We start from the raw sequence: 12,998 nt of genomic DNA on the forward strand, positions 1-12,998 counted from the left end.
ATTATTAAGATACTGTGCCCCTGCCATCATCTTTCAACAAAAGTTCATTATTGAGAAAAAAAAAATTAAATATAAAAAAATAATTCATAAAAAGTAGTCAGTGACCTCTTTTTACCTTTACGGTTCCTTTGAAACCTTTGGATCTGCCATAAATGCATTAATTACTAATCACTGTGACAAAATGTTAACCCATTAAGGTCTAGTGACCATCCATTTTGTCTTTCCAATCTTTTTAGAATTAAATATTAAAGGAATACCATAGTGTTTGGAATAGAAACATGTATTCTTAATACTATAGTTAACTGTTCATTGTTTAGTTGCCTGCCTCCAAGTGCATAGGAGATTCATGTACCTTTTCTTCAATGCTGCGTTGGTAACTCCTCCATGGCTGAGATCATCAATCCTGATGATCTCAGCCAATCCAATTCTTTCCCATAGGAAAGCATTGGGAGGCTACTGTGCATGTGAAAAAGGTATGGACTTATTTCACTTAGAGGTTTAAAAACCACCCAGCTGTAGGGATTCCAGATCACAGTTTACAAAAGGTCAAAAATGCATGTTTTAGAATAATTTTACAATATAGTTGACTAATATTAATGTTAATATACTTTGAGAATATGGTTGCTTGTCAATCAGAATAAATCTCCATATGTGATATACCACCAGGATTACTTACCTCATGCGTGTTACCCCTGAAAATTAATAAATACAAATATATCTTATTCTCTAGAGCCTGCTTAATGAAAACTGGTCAAAATGGAAAAATATTGAATATATTTTCCCAGAATAAAAAAAAAAAAAAAAAAAAAAAAAAGCTAACTTGGAAGCAGGTGTGATACAAGTCAGTCTGCACATGATGATTTGTCTATGTAAGAGAATTTAATACGTGGACTAATGGAGTCCCTGGATACACAGACCCAGATCAATAAAACATAACAACATTGGCACTTATATTTGCTAGAACACAGCAGAGCACACCAGCGGTAAACATAGAAAATGCTCTCTTGAGACAGTTTGACTATATTCAAAGTCACGTTAAAACTATATAGTATTTAACACCCAAAATAAGTGGAAAAGATAGAGGTTTAATCACTGCAGTTAAACAGACAACCCTGCAATGTCTCTGACACTATGATCAATCTTTTATATAGAAATAAAGTGTAAAAATAACCCAAATTTTTAAACAAAATTGCAGCTCGTAACACCATAAAATCCATCACTAAACCCCACCAAATAATACAGAGCAATAAGCAAAAATAAGACAAAAGTGCACTTTGTGTGAATAAAACTGAATATATAAAATATAAAACTGCACATACCATACCGGAACATCTTACATGTCACTGTGAAGAGAAATTATAACCATCATTGCACAATACAGTTTGTACGCAGATGGATAAATAGGTGTAAAACTCACCTCACTTTTTTCTGAGCCTAAATGGCTCAAGTATATCAGCACGGGAGTAAGTTTGGGATCCAAAACAGGTATATTTTCAGTAGATGGACACTCCAGAATAAGGAAAATAAAAGCAAATTTATGACAAAAAAAAGGCAAAAAGCTTACATGTTGGTAAGCATATTGCCACAATGCCAGTACCACAAATGTAGATGCACAAGGTTTTTAAACGTTCCAATCTTCCTCAGGTGTATCACTGTACCCTGAAAAGTAATAAACTGAAAATTGAGGGATTACATTGGGGTCTCTCCATACCAGGATTCTAGACAGCCTGCCGCATGGTTATAATATTCATTGTGATATTTCATTGCATATGCAGAAACTGGGCATAAGAATGAAGGGCGTCAAGTGGTAAATGCCCACCTGTGGCACATTTGAGATAATGTATACCTAGGTCTCATTATATATAGTTCCTCTTCACCCTCATATTAATTTCACAGTGATTGCTGGGTGACTAGCGAAGCTGGCCACATGTCATAGAAACATAGAATGTGACGGCAGATAAGAACCATTCGGCCCATCTAGTCTGCCCAATTTTCTAAATAGGATATACACACAAGATGTGGAAAAAAGTGGCGCTATATAGTTATTGTATAGAAATAGAAAACAGCTGCTAAATACACTCAGTGGGTACTCCTATAAACCCACCACACATAAAAGATCACCAAAAACAATGTCACATTTGTAACTATTATACCATCTGACATGTGAGGATAGTGGCAGAGTCATTTGGCTGCAACCTTCCTAGTTTATGTGGGTTTTGTATCCCTGTGTGTTTTTTTTTTTTTTTTTTTAATTTAAACACTATTTATTAACAGGAAAGACAATTGTATTACAAGTAGATCAGTCTTTTGAAAAACAGGTAGTGGATATATTTCCATGCTCTTCTTATTTACTGTCATGATTGGTAGGGAACCTAACACACAGACAGAACACAACAGACAGAATTGCAATACCGGGCCTTAGAATGGCCGGGCTATGCAAAAGAATAGTCAAAGCAAGCCAAGGTCAAAGGGAAATAGAGAGAAGGAATACGAAGAGACAAGTCGAGGTCAGGGAGCAGAGAAAACAGAGTAAACGTAAGAATAGCCAAAGTTCGATAACCAATTAATCAGAGAGAGTATAACGCGCTATTGGGCTAAACAAAGACCGCAACAGGGCACTGAGGCAAGGGGGAGGTTAGCTTATAAACACACAGAGTGTGTCTGATTGGCTAATCTCCAATTAGTGCTAACCACAACACGTGGGAGGTGTTTCTTCCCTCCCTTGTGGTCTCTGAGGTCATCACTGTGTGCCAGGTCACAAGACCGGGTCTGGCACACATATAAGGATGCTGCTCTGGAGCGTGCAGCGTCAGAAACACTGTCAGTCTGGAGCATGGCGGCAGGGAAGGCCGCACGCCGCGGACAGGGACCAGATGGGGCTGCTCGCGGTGATGGTGGCGCAAGCGGCGCAGAGACAGGGGACCTGACACTTACACATTAAATGATCTGCCTTATATTTTAGTTTATCTCATGCAATATATCTTACCCCAAGAAGTTGGGTTGGGTCATTTTCTATGTTGAAAATAAATCCAAAGCAACCTGGACACTTTTTACACAAGCAACATACCGAATTTGCATTGGCATTAGAATAGCAAAACAGACAAAACTTTAACATTTGCCTGGTTTATAGCACATTGTGCTGATACAAATCAGCACTTAGTGAGTAAACAGCACCAGAGGATTGTCTGCAAAATAAATAAATGTTTTGACTTGCTAATTGCGAGCACTATATAATGGCTATAACTTCCCTCCACGGGGTACGGAGGTTCTGTAAACATGTGACAGCTGATGAGTCTTAATAAGTGAGGCTTGGTAGGTGTATAAATGCTCACTGCGATTGAAGACAAGGTGTGAGAGATAAAGAGGTTAAGAAAAAGGAGACTTTTTTTTAGAAGGTAAAAAAAAAATAGGTCTTCAAGTCATTAAAAATCGAGATAACTATGTTGATCTTAGGTTAGATATAAAGATTTCGAAAGATTTAAGGATAAAAGCACAGGAGTGAATTAAGTGAGAGAATAGACACATGCAGGGAGAATATTAATTAGGATAATTTTTACACTACGCTTTTGTAGTTCAGTTGAATAGATTGGAAACCCCTGAACTCTATTTTATGGTCATTAATGAAATATTTTATACCTGATTGGAATTTTGCATTGGAAAGGTGGCAGAATACAATGTAAATATTGTTGCTTTTTTAACTGATTAGTGTAATTTTCACAGCAAGAAATATTTCAGTATTAGTCTAAAGCCGTGGGTCTCAAACCAGTCCTTATGGTGCAGCAACAAAACAAGGGAAATCCATAAATCTTACATTATAGTTAAGCCATGAGGACTGGGTTGGGAACCAATGGTAAGGAACTTTATCTTAGTTTGGAGAAAAGCATAGTATAAAATGCATATTATTTAATTTAAGGGAATCTGACACTTTCCATACTTTTTAATATTCTGTTAATTATCCCTATTTTGTAATATATATATTTGTAGTCGGGGATAATAAGCCGTACATAACACAGTTGGCTATGTATGAGAGTCGGTTGTGGTGTGCCTAAACCGACGATCGGGTAGGCCTGAAATAAATGAGGGCCCACCAAGGAAGTGTTTGTTAAGGGGTGTGGTGGGTGGGTAGTCTGGATCGGCGTCGGCCCTGAGTGGAGGTAAGTCTGGGTATAAATAGGCCAGTAAAACCCCTCCCACAACTACAGGCTCCGCCTTAACATATATATTTGTGAGAGCTGAAAAATGAAAATTAATACAGAAATCCACACTCACTACAGGCGGTTAGACAATAAACATAGAGATAGAAGGCTTAGCAGAGAGTGTAGAAATCTGCCCGTTAGCCACCAGATCTCACTTATCTGTGTCACCATACAGGGAGCACCTAAGATACAGAAACAGACAGCTGGAAATGCATCTCAGCCATGCAGACTTTATAGGGGGAAGAGATCACAATTAAGTTCCCCTCTCCTCCTCATACAGAATGTGTTGAGACACTTAGGAAAGATAGTAGACAAAGTGAAGTTACTAATGTATTGATCCACGAACATTTACATCATGTACTGCATGTGTACAATTTTCATTTATATAATTTTTTCTAGCCAAATAGCTTAGAGTTTTATTAGTAGTTATTGTCAGAAGTTGTTGCTCAGTCCATCCCAATGGGTCACACATTAAAAGACATGCGATTGTAATGAATTTAGAGCCGGTATATTAGTGTATGACTTGATGTTTGAGTCCTGTTGTGTATGCTAGAGTGTAAGTAGATGATTAAATACGAAGAAGCACATGGTTATTCCCATTATCTTTCACTGTATAACATATTTTTTTAAAAATGCATCAAAGTGATACACCATACGCTATGTGATGTAGAGCCTATATGAAAGGGAAAGAAAAACTGATGAAACCTCTTGGTATATATATATTGGGAATCTTTAAAGCATGAAAATAAAATTAGAAAAGTTAAAATAAACAACAAAGTCATTATAAAATTATATCAGGGAACATCAAAGTTACATCTCTAGAGCCCATGTTCAGTGCTGTCACCAGGCCGTAATTGGTAACTTTTCAAGTAACTGCTATTTAAAGAATGCCTGGGGAATGGGGGATTCCTGAACTGGACCATCAATGGGAGGAGTAATCTGAGAGGCTCATTGGCTAAGAATCTCTAAATATGTCTTCCAAGACATTTGCTTATTAAGTAAACTATATTGAGAAAGGTCAGGGCAAGTATGCGTGTATTGGTAAATCACTACTAGAGTAGTCATATTCACCTTGATTTAAAAGACACATCATGTCTCAATAATTCTTCTTTTTACTGATATTGCCCCTGGCATGCTATACAATGTAAATTAAATAACGGGTCATTGAGGAGTCCAAAAGGAACTGCCTGGTTGGTTCTCCAGGGAGATCAGTTATCTGTTCTCTTGATAATCCACATGAAGTGCTGAAATAAGCTGCTCAGTAAGGTAAGTAAACTTAAGCGGCTCTGTCACTTTTTTTTTAATAGGTATTTCCCAAAAAATCATCTCCTTGTCTGCCTTGTTTTAGTTTTGTTGTTATATATATAAATAAAACCAGAGTCTACTTTTCCTTATGTGGAACAGGAAGGTAGACAAGAGTTGATGAAGGATAGGGCTTCAGTCAAGCTCCAAGGCCTTTGTTAACGTGTCATCTGCTGTGTACACTCACCTGCCGCCAGTAATGCATCATTTCCTGAGGTGGTATGCCACTGATCCTCGGTGTTGACTCTCTCACAATCTCGAGACTTAACACTGAGGTGAGTGGAAGCCACAAGTGTACTCAGCATGCCCGTGACTTAACCCGCACGCCTAGAAAAGGTCAATAGATGGGATGTCTTAGCACTGCAATCTTAGAAACGTTCAGATGGCAGCGATGAGAATGAAGAAAAGTCAAGTTAAACCAGGCCCAAGGCAAAACAAATGTTCTAATAGTAATTGTAGGGGCTAGAGCAGGGGTCCTCAAACTCCGGCCCCACAGATGTTGCTGAACTACAACTCCCATGATTCTTTGAATTACATAGACAGCCAGAGAATCATGGGAGTTGTAGTTCAGCAACATCTGGGGGGCCAGAGTTTGAGGACCCCTGGGCTAGAGGAAGGGATCCCTCAGCTGGGAGCCAGGGGATCAATAACATGACAGAGTCGCTTTAGGGTTACTCTAAAAGTTAATTTTAGGGAGTGTACTACAGCACCAGGAGTTAGGACATTGTGGTTAGTAAGCCTTTTACCAAATCTTCTTTTGAACCTAACCCTAAATGTGATACTAACCATAAACAGAATTCTAAACCTATATATAAAACTACATTTCATGAATTTCACAATTTTAATTAAGACCTCACATTAGAGTAACTTTAACCTTAAATGTCCTAACCCTCTATGCTGTAGCGCACTCCTTTCTATGACTGCCAGAGTAATCCTAACTTTACTTACCTTGCAGGACCTTGCTGAGCTGCTTTCTTCAGACACTGTGCATGGGGGGTCCCACAGAGATCAGGTAACCTATCTCAACTGATAACCCGCTTTATGAGACGCGGGTGGGTGAGGTTAAAGGGAGCAGGACAATAAAGTGAACAACATCAGAGCTGCTTCCCTAAGGTAGCGGACCCACCAGGCATGTCAGCCTGGCATGAATGTACACCAGGCTACCTGCCAGTCATGTAGGTAAGCCCCATGAAGTGAAGTACCATGCAATCCTATTGTCCTTGGCGTAGTGTGCTTCCAATGATACGCTGGCACTACACTCTCTGTGGACATTTCCCTAGTGTCCCCAAAAGCAGGACACCAGGTAACAAATCTGGAAATAGGGATAGTTGGGAGACCTGGGATAGTTGGGAGACCTGTGACACAGGCACGTTTGTGTACTGACACATTGTTAAAAATTTTAGTCAATACAAAGAGTAAGGGTATTGGTCTGAAAATCAATACTAAGTTATTATCTTATGGATTGTATGGATCAGTACAATTCTCCATCTTCCAAATTTCAATTTAGGGATACAACAAAATGCGTAGGAACAATACATTGAATCTGACGAACATACATGTCCATTGTATTTTTCCAAATCTGGATTATATACGCATAGGAATGTTGTACCAAACCGTTACTATACCAGGTATTCACAGAATACAAAGCCCCTTCCATTTAAATTAATGATGCTGTATATAAAGTGTATATATTTGTAGCCCTTAGATTTCAATACTTACGTAATTTAAGAAAATATAATACAATTATGCATTAGTATTTTGCCACTGGATTTGCCTTCTGATCTTCGTAGTTTTTCAACCCTAATGGAAAGCACACCATTTTTGTCTAAAAAAAGTCCAAACTATTTAACCCATTCAGTAATAAAGAAAATATATCTTTGCTAAGCACTAATCTAGCACTTGGTTGAGCAAGATTTAAATAAGGACTTAACGACTCTAGAATACAAATTATATTTTGTAAACAAAATAAATTAGTGTAGACTTAGCAGCTATCCAGATTTCCAATTTAATATTATATATATATATATATATATATATATATATATTTTAATTTACGGTTACCCCTCGCAGTCAACATTTTGTAAAACTGTTTTATTTCACCAACTTCCCCCCCCACACACACACACACTACAAATCAAAGGGTTCAAGCCTTCTGCCAACAGAGATGTATAATCGATTGCGCATCTCAACGTGATTCGCAAATTGCATCAGTAACATATTGAACAACTGACAAGATACAATTGCATAGTGTGTTTGATATTATCTTAATGGAGCCAAGTTGCAGATTTCAATAACTTTCATATCCCTTGCCTTGAGTGGAACGACTGCACTCACGCCGTGTAGATACTAATGTCAAATTGCATGCAGCAGGCTAGCAGTTTTTTAAGGCCATGAGGGCATGATTTACTTCTGTGATTTGGCATTAATGTGTTAGTTCGGCAGCAATGTACCCCTACAGATATACAAAGCAATGCTGCACTTTACTTTTAAATTATCCATCAAGGAGTCAATAAACACAGCGTGAGTTGGTTCTTCTGTACCATTCAAACAGATGGTAAACTGCACAGAAAGGGAACAGAACTAGCTATTATTGTCAAAGCCTACTATTTCAAAGTACCCAAAAAAGATTTAACTAAAGACAGCACACTTCAATCTTTACTTTTTAATAATTGATGCTTCAAGAACATCACGGTTTTGAGCTTTTTTGGAAGAAAACCACAGTGCTTTGAAGTCAACGATGAACTGGTGACTTTGCCCCACGATGCGTCCATTAGTAGACAGACTAAAATGTTTGTAAAATGACCTTACAGTTACAGTTTATACTGGAAGAGAAAGTCATAAAACTGAGCCCTAATTAAAAATAAAAAATAATACAAAAACCAAAATAAAAAAATAAAAAAATATATATATATATACAATGTGACCTTTACGTGGGTGTTTGTTTCCACATGGGAGTGCATTTGCTAGTAATATAGATTTTGGGAGCTTGGGGTCAGAGTAGCTCACAGCTGCTAAAAAACATATTTTTAGTTGAGAAATATACAAAAGGATAGGTGTGATAAAGTACATAAGTACATTTTACTCTATATAAAGCATTTCAGAAAATGACTTCACTTGTACAGAAATAACAATACTAATTATGTTTTCGTGATTTTTTTATTTTATTTATCAGCATTAAATATCCGTAGGTATTAGGGCAGGGGCAGGCCGAAGATCAGTCCTAGCATATTTTGGGTTTCTAAGTCCTTAACTATCACTCAATAATATATCTCTTCCCCTTTCTCGCCTTTAATAACTGGTAATAAATCTTTCTATCCCACCTATGATTACCACAATGGAATTTCAGATAAGGATGCTTATGGAAAAATAAGTTACGGTACTCGCATTGTAATCTATATTTTGCAAATATGCTTTAATATCTCATTTATTTTCTTCTCTCTTTACAGGAAAAAGTGACCCCTTTTGTGTAGTGGAGTTGAACAATGACAGACTGATGACTCACACAGTATACAAGAACCTAAAGCCAGAGTGGAGCAAAGTCTTTACGTTGTAAGTTCGATGCCTGGAGATTGACCTAGTAATACTTTCTACAGAGTCATGGGAAATAGAGAGTGGAGCCTGGGGAGAAGACAGCGGGTTGCAGTTTATGATCTCTTAACAGAAATGCATAGAGAGAGAATTAAAGGAACGCTATAGTGTTAAGAATAAAAACATGTATTCCAAACACTATAGTGCTGGAGTAACCATTTAGGTTTCCTTTTAGTAAAATTTTGTTTAAGTCAAAAGTTAAGTCCACGATAGACTAATTGCAAACAAGAATATCGAATGATTTTTCTCTGGTATATATGTGAAGTTCAATTAAATTAACTTTGGAGAGTTGACTTGCTGGGAGATGTAGATTTGAATTGATGGCAGGTAAGCATAAACACTGATATCTATGAAAGCAACACTGTCACTTTTGAGTTTTTCATGAAGTTAGAATTGCAATGAAAAAGTGTTCCTGGCCCTTGTGTCCTTGGTCAAGAATCCCGGTGCAATCTCCTGCACCAAACTTCCACATAATGCCAGGAAGCAGACACTAATAGAGGTGGTGCTCGAGCTGAATTGGAGCATGACGGGTACTTGGCTATGGTTTGCCGATGACAATGGCTGGACTAGACAAGGTGAAGGGAGAGAGAGGATGTGATAGGAGTGTTGTTTGTAACTGGTGCCCTATTTAAACTTCCTCTACACCTATCCTATTTCTTTGATGTCTATTTATGCTACACTTTCATTTCGGATAATATTTTCTGGATTTTTTTCCCTCTGACCTTTTTTCTTATTCATAATAAACCGTTGTTGCTTGTTTTTCGACCACGTGAACTGTCCAACCTTACCTCTTGGATTACCTTTATCTGCATTGGTTGTTTTGGATTAACCCTATTGCATTATTGCAGTCTCAGGCAATATACAAATTTTTGGCTTAAACTACTATATTGGAATTTCATTAAAAGTAAATATAAAGCCAATGTTTGGAAAATGTGGGAAAACGTGGCCTTCAAACTGTTTTCAACTGCTGCGTCTGGCCATGTCTCATCAAGCTCCGTATTCCGCAAAATAGACATCTCTAGCACATACATCTTTTTTTTGGTTATTAGGAGTTCTGTGCGAGCGCCCCAAAAAGGGTGATTGATGGTAAGCCGGCAAGCCACTAAATGTTGTTTTTATATTTATATATTATATATTTAACTTATATATAATATAGATATATAAAAAAATATACATAATATCATGTATATATTTCACAGTTTCCTTGAAACAATCACCTGGAAGAAATTGTTATGAAATGCTACATGGATGCTTTTTATTGCATGGCGTGTGGAAATATTTGACAGAAAGTGAAATTGCCATTTGATGATATTCTATGCAGTAAGGGTTGGCTTACAGTGCAAGGGAACACCTCCTGATTTTGTGAAATGGTTCGAAAAGTTTGACAACACAGAGAGACTGCACGCGTAGCCTCCATGCGCTATAATCAGTACATGAAGCTGTGATGATGTTTAGAGTGTTCCTACAAATAGAAGTATTATTAAAGAATTCAAGCACCTAAGTTCTAGTGACTGGGGTGTGTAACGAAAATATACCCCAACACGCAGGATACATTGTTGCTATAACTGATAAATACTATATGCATTTCTTTCTTTTTCTTTCTGGGTACTGGATTATCTCACATACTACAAGCAAGTTGGTGATAATTAATTTCAACGTTTAAGGTTAACTTCAGTTTGTGCATTTGTATTCTTAACCTAATTGTATGGGTCATGTTAAAGTACTGCCATTTACAGTTGTACTCAAAAGTTTGCATACCCTTGGAGAAGTGGTAATATATTCAACATTTTGAAAGAAAACATCAGTGACCTGTAACAGTATTTGCCTGGGAGAGTTGGGGTATCAGTCAGCTAATGTTAACCCAGTGCTCTCATCAACTCAATGCCACCTGGGCTGGAGTAATATGAGACTGGTAATTTAGTATTTAAATTTCACATTATCAATGTGGCTAAACCGGGGGCTGTCTCTGGGTCCTGTGGTGAGCTCCTCTATGGAAATCTTCCCCTACATAATTGACATAAAACCATGAGATGACAGCCAAGTTATCTAGCCAGAATTGGAGCTGTACCGGTTATGTTGGTGTTAGTGCACCATTTGTGAAACCACATGACGTCCATCACAAAGTGCTTCATACAAAGAGATGTGCAGACGCATTCCATCGGTTTCCATGGTGATTGCTTCATTATTTTACACTGTCCTTTTTGCACTTTAACCCTGAATTGCTCCAGATTCACCTTCATCACTGCGACATCTTGCCATTTGCAAGGGGAACTTGAAGTAACACTAGGTTTTTGCACAATGTTATTTTTCTTTTATCAGAACATTACTCACATTTAGCCACTGACTACAGCAGCCAAGGTAGGTCCTAAATTATTTGCTGCAATTTAGTTTTGTACGTCTTACATAGTAACTTTATATTAATGACCGAGTCTAGTCTATAAAGACGCAATAAAACCCTTGTTCTGTTTCAGAACATTCAGCTCAGGTTCCACAACTCCTAAAACTGATCTTCCAGATACGTTCTATTGAAACCCAGACTCTTAGTGGATACTAAGCCTAGATCTGTGTTCAAGCTTAAATAGTGAAATTAAGTACATTCTCACTTTCAATAGCCACCTGCAGGTTTAGTTATTTACTGCTTCTTTAAATGTGTCATTTCTAAAAGGAAAAAAAAATCCCCAAAACAATGGATCTAAACTCCCCCTTTTCTTTCACTTCAAAGCAGCCGTAATAATGAACTTGAAATAAACAAAGAGTAAATCCGTTGCCAATGTTACTTCTGTTGAACTGTGTCACCTATGGCACTGTTTTCAAAAGCATCTTGTCTGGGCATTGAATAGGACAAATCTTTCAGAAAATAAGACCTATTGTCGCCCTTTGTGTGCATGCAGGATATTGCCACAAATTATGTCTGCAGAATTCAGTGCTTCAGTACTCTACCCTGTAAGCAAAACATTGAGAAATGGAAAGATATAAAATAAAAACTACTACCGGACTATTTTTTTTTTTGGAAACAAAGTAATAAAAAAAAAACTGATCAATTGCAGTGATCATCTCCCTAAACGTGCCTATATGAAATTTTCTGAATAAAAAAATAAATACTACGAGTTCTGATTAAATAAAAGTGCTGTAATAGTGTTTAATTTGCCTATTTCAGACATATATTATTATTACATTGGTTTTCAATAGAAGTATGGAATGGGTGAGGCATTAGTCTCTGACTACCCTTGATATATACCCATATACATCTCACTGCTGGTTTGTAATTTTTTGAAACCTTTTAGTGCAGGGAATTTAACCAAAAAGTGCATTCTATACGCACATGACACTGAAAACCCTAAAGCACACCTCCATCACAGTCCCAGATTCGCAATATGACTAAAGTGACAGAAATTAGATTTTAAAACGTCAGATAAAGGCCAACCCCCGGAGAGAATAGGGAGGGGGGAGCATGACTGCTGCCCTGAGGGGTTGGCATAGCAACCAAAAGGATACAGTTGGTTTTACAAGCATGGAATTCTGGGAAAAATTACCAGACTACTGGTGAACAATGCTGAGGGAGCCTGGCAGAGGCCCTGGGGAGATAGCGCAGCTAAGCGGACAAGGGCACATGTAGGAGTGTGGGGATAGATGCATGGGATTGGTTGGGAAAGAGTCTGTGGGTGGGATTATGTTCTGTGTAAGTTAGTGTGGGGGAGGTCTTACCTCAGTGCCACTTGGGATTCGGGCCAGCAGACAGCTTCCCTCCCGCCCGCCCTATTAGTATATTTAGTCACAACTAGCCGGGGGTATGTCCTTGCCAATTGAGTTTGAGGTTACGTTTAAGTATATGGAATGAGATGAACAAGTCTTTTAAGGTCTCAAACCTCCCCTGCTCCAAAGGTTAAACTTTAGGTTGCCTGAGGTCTCGTG

General features: G+C 37.8%; 1 protein-coding gene across 1 annotated transcript in view; it reads left to right on the forward strand.

The window, feature by feature from the left end:
* MCTP1 (multiple C2 and transmembrane domain containing 1) overlaps positions 1-12,998 on the forward strand; it is a 680,185-nt gene that overhangs the window by 389,862 nt on the left and 277,325 nt on the right. The window contains exon 11 of the mRNA XM_063453691.1: positions 8,945-9,047. Within this exon, the coding sequence (XP_063309761.1) occupies positions 8,945-9,047 (103 nt within the window). The remainder of the gene's footprint in view (positions 1-8,944; positions 9,048-12,998) is intronic.

This window comes from Pelobates fuscus, chromosome 5 (assembly GCF_036172605.1).
Source record: "Pelobates fuscus isolate aPelFus1 chromosome 5, aPelFus1.pri, whole genome shotgun sequence".
In the NCBI taxonomy this organism is placed as follows: domain Eukaryota; kingdom Metazoa; phylum Chordata; class Amphibia; order Anura; family Pelobatidae; genus Pelobates; species Pelobates fuscus.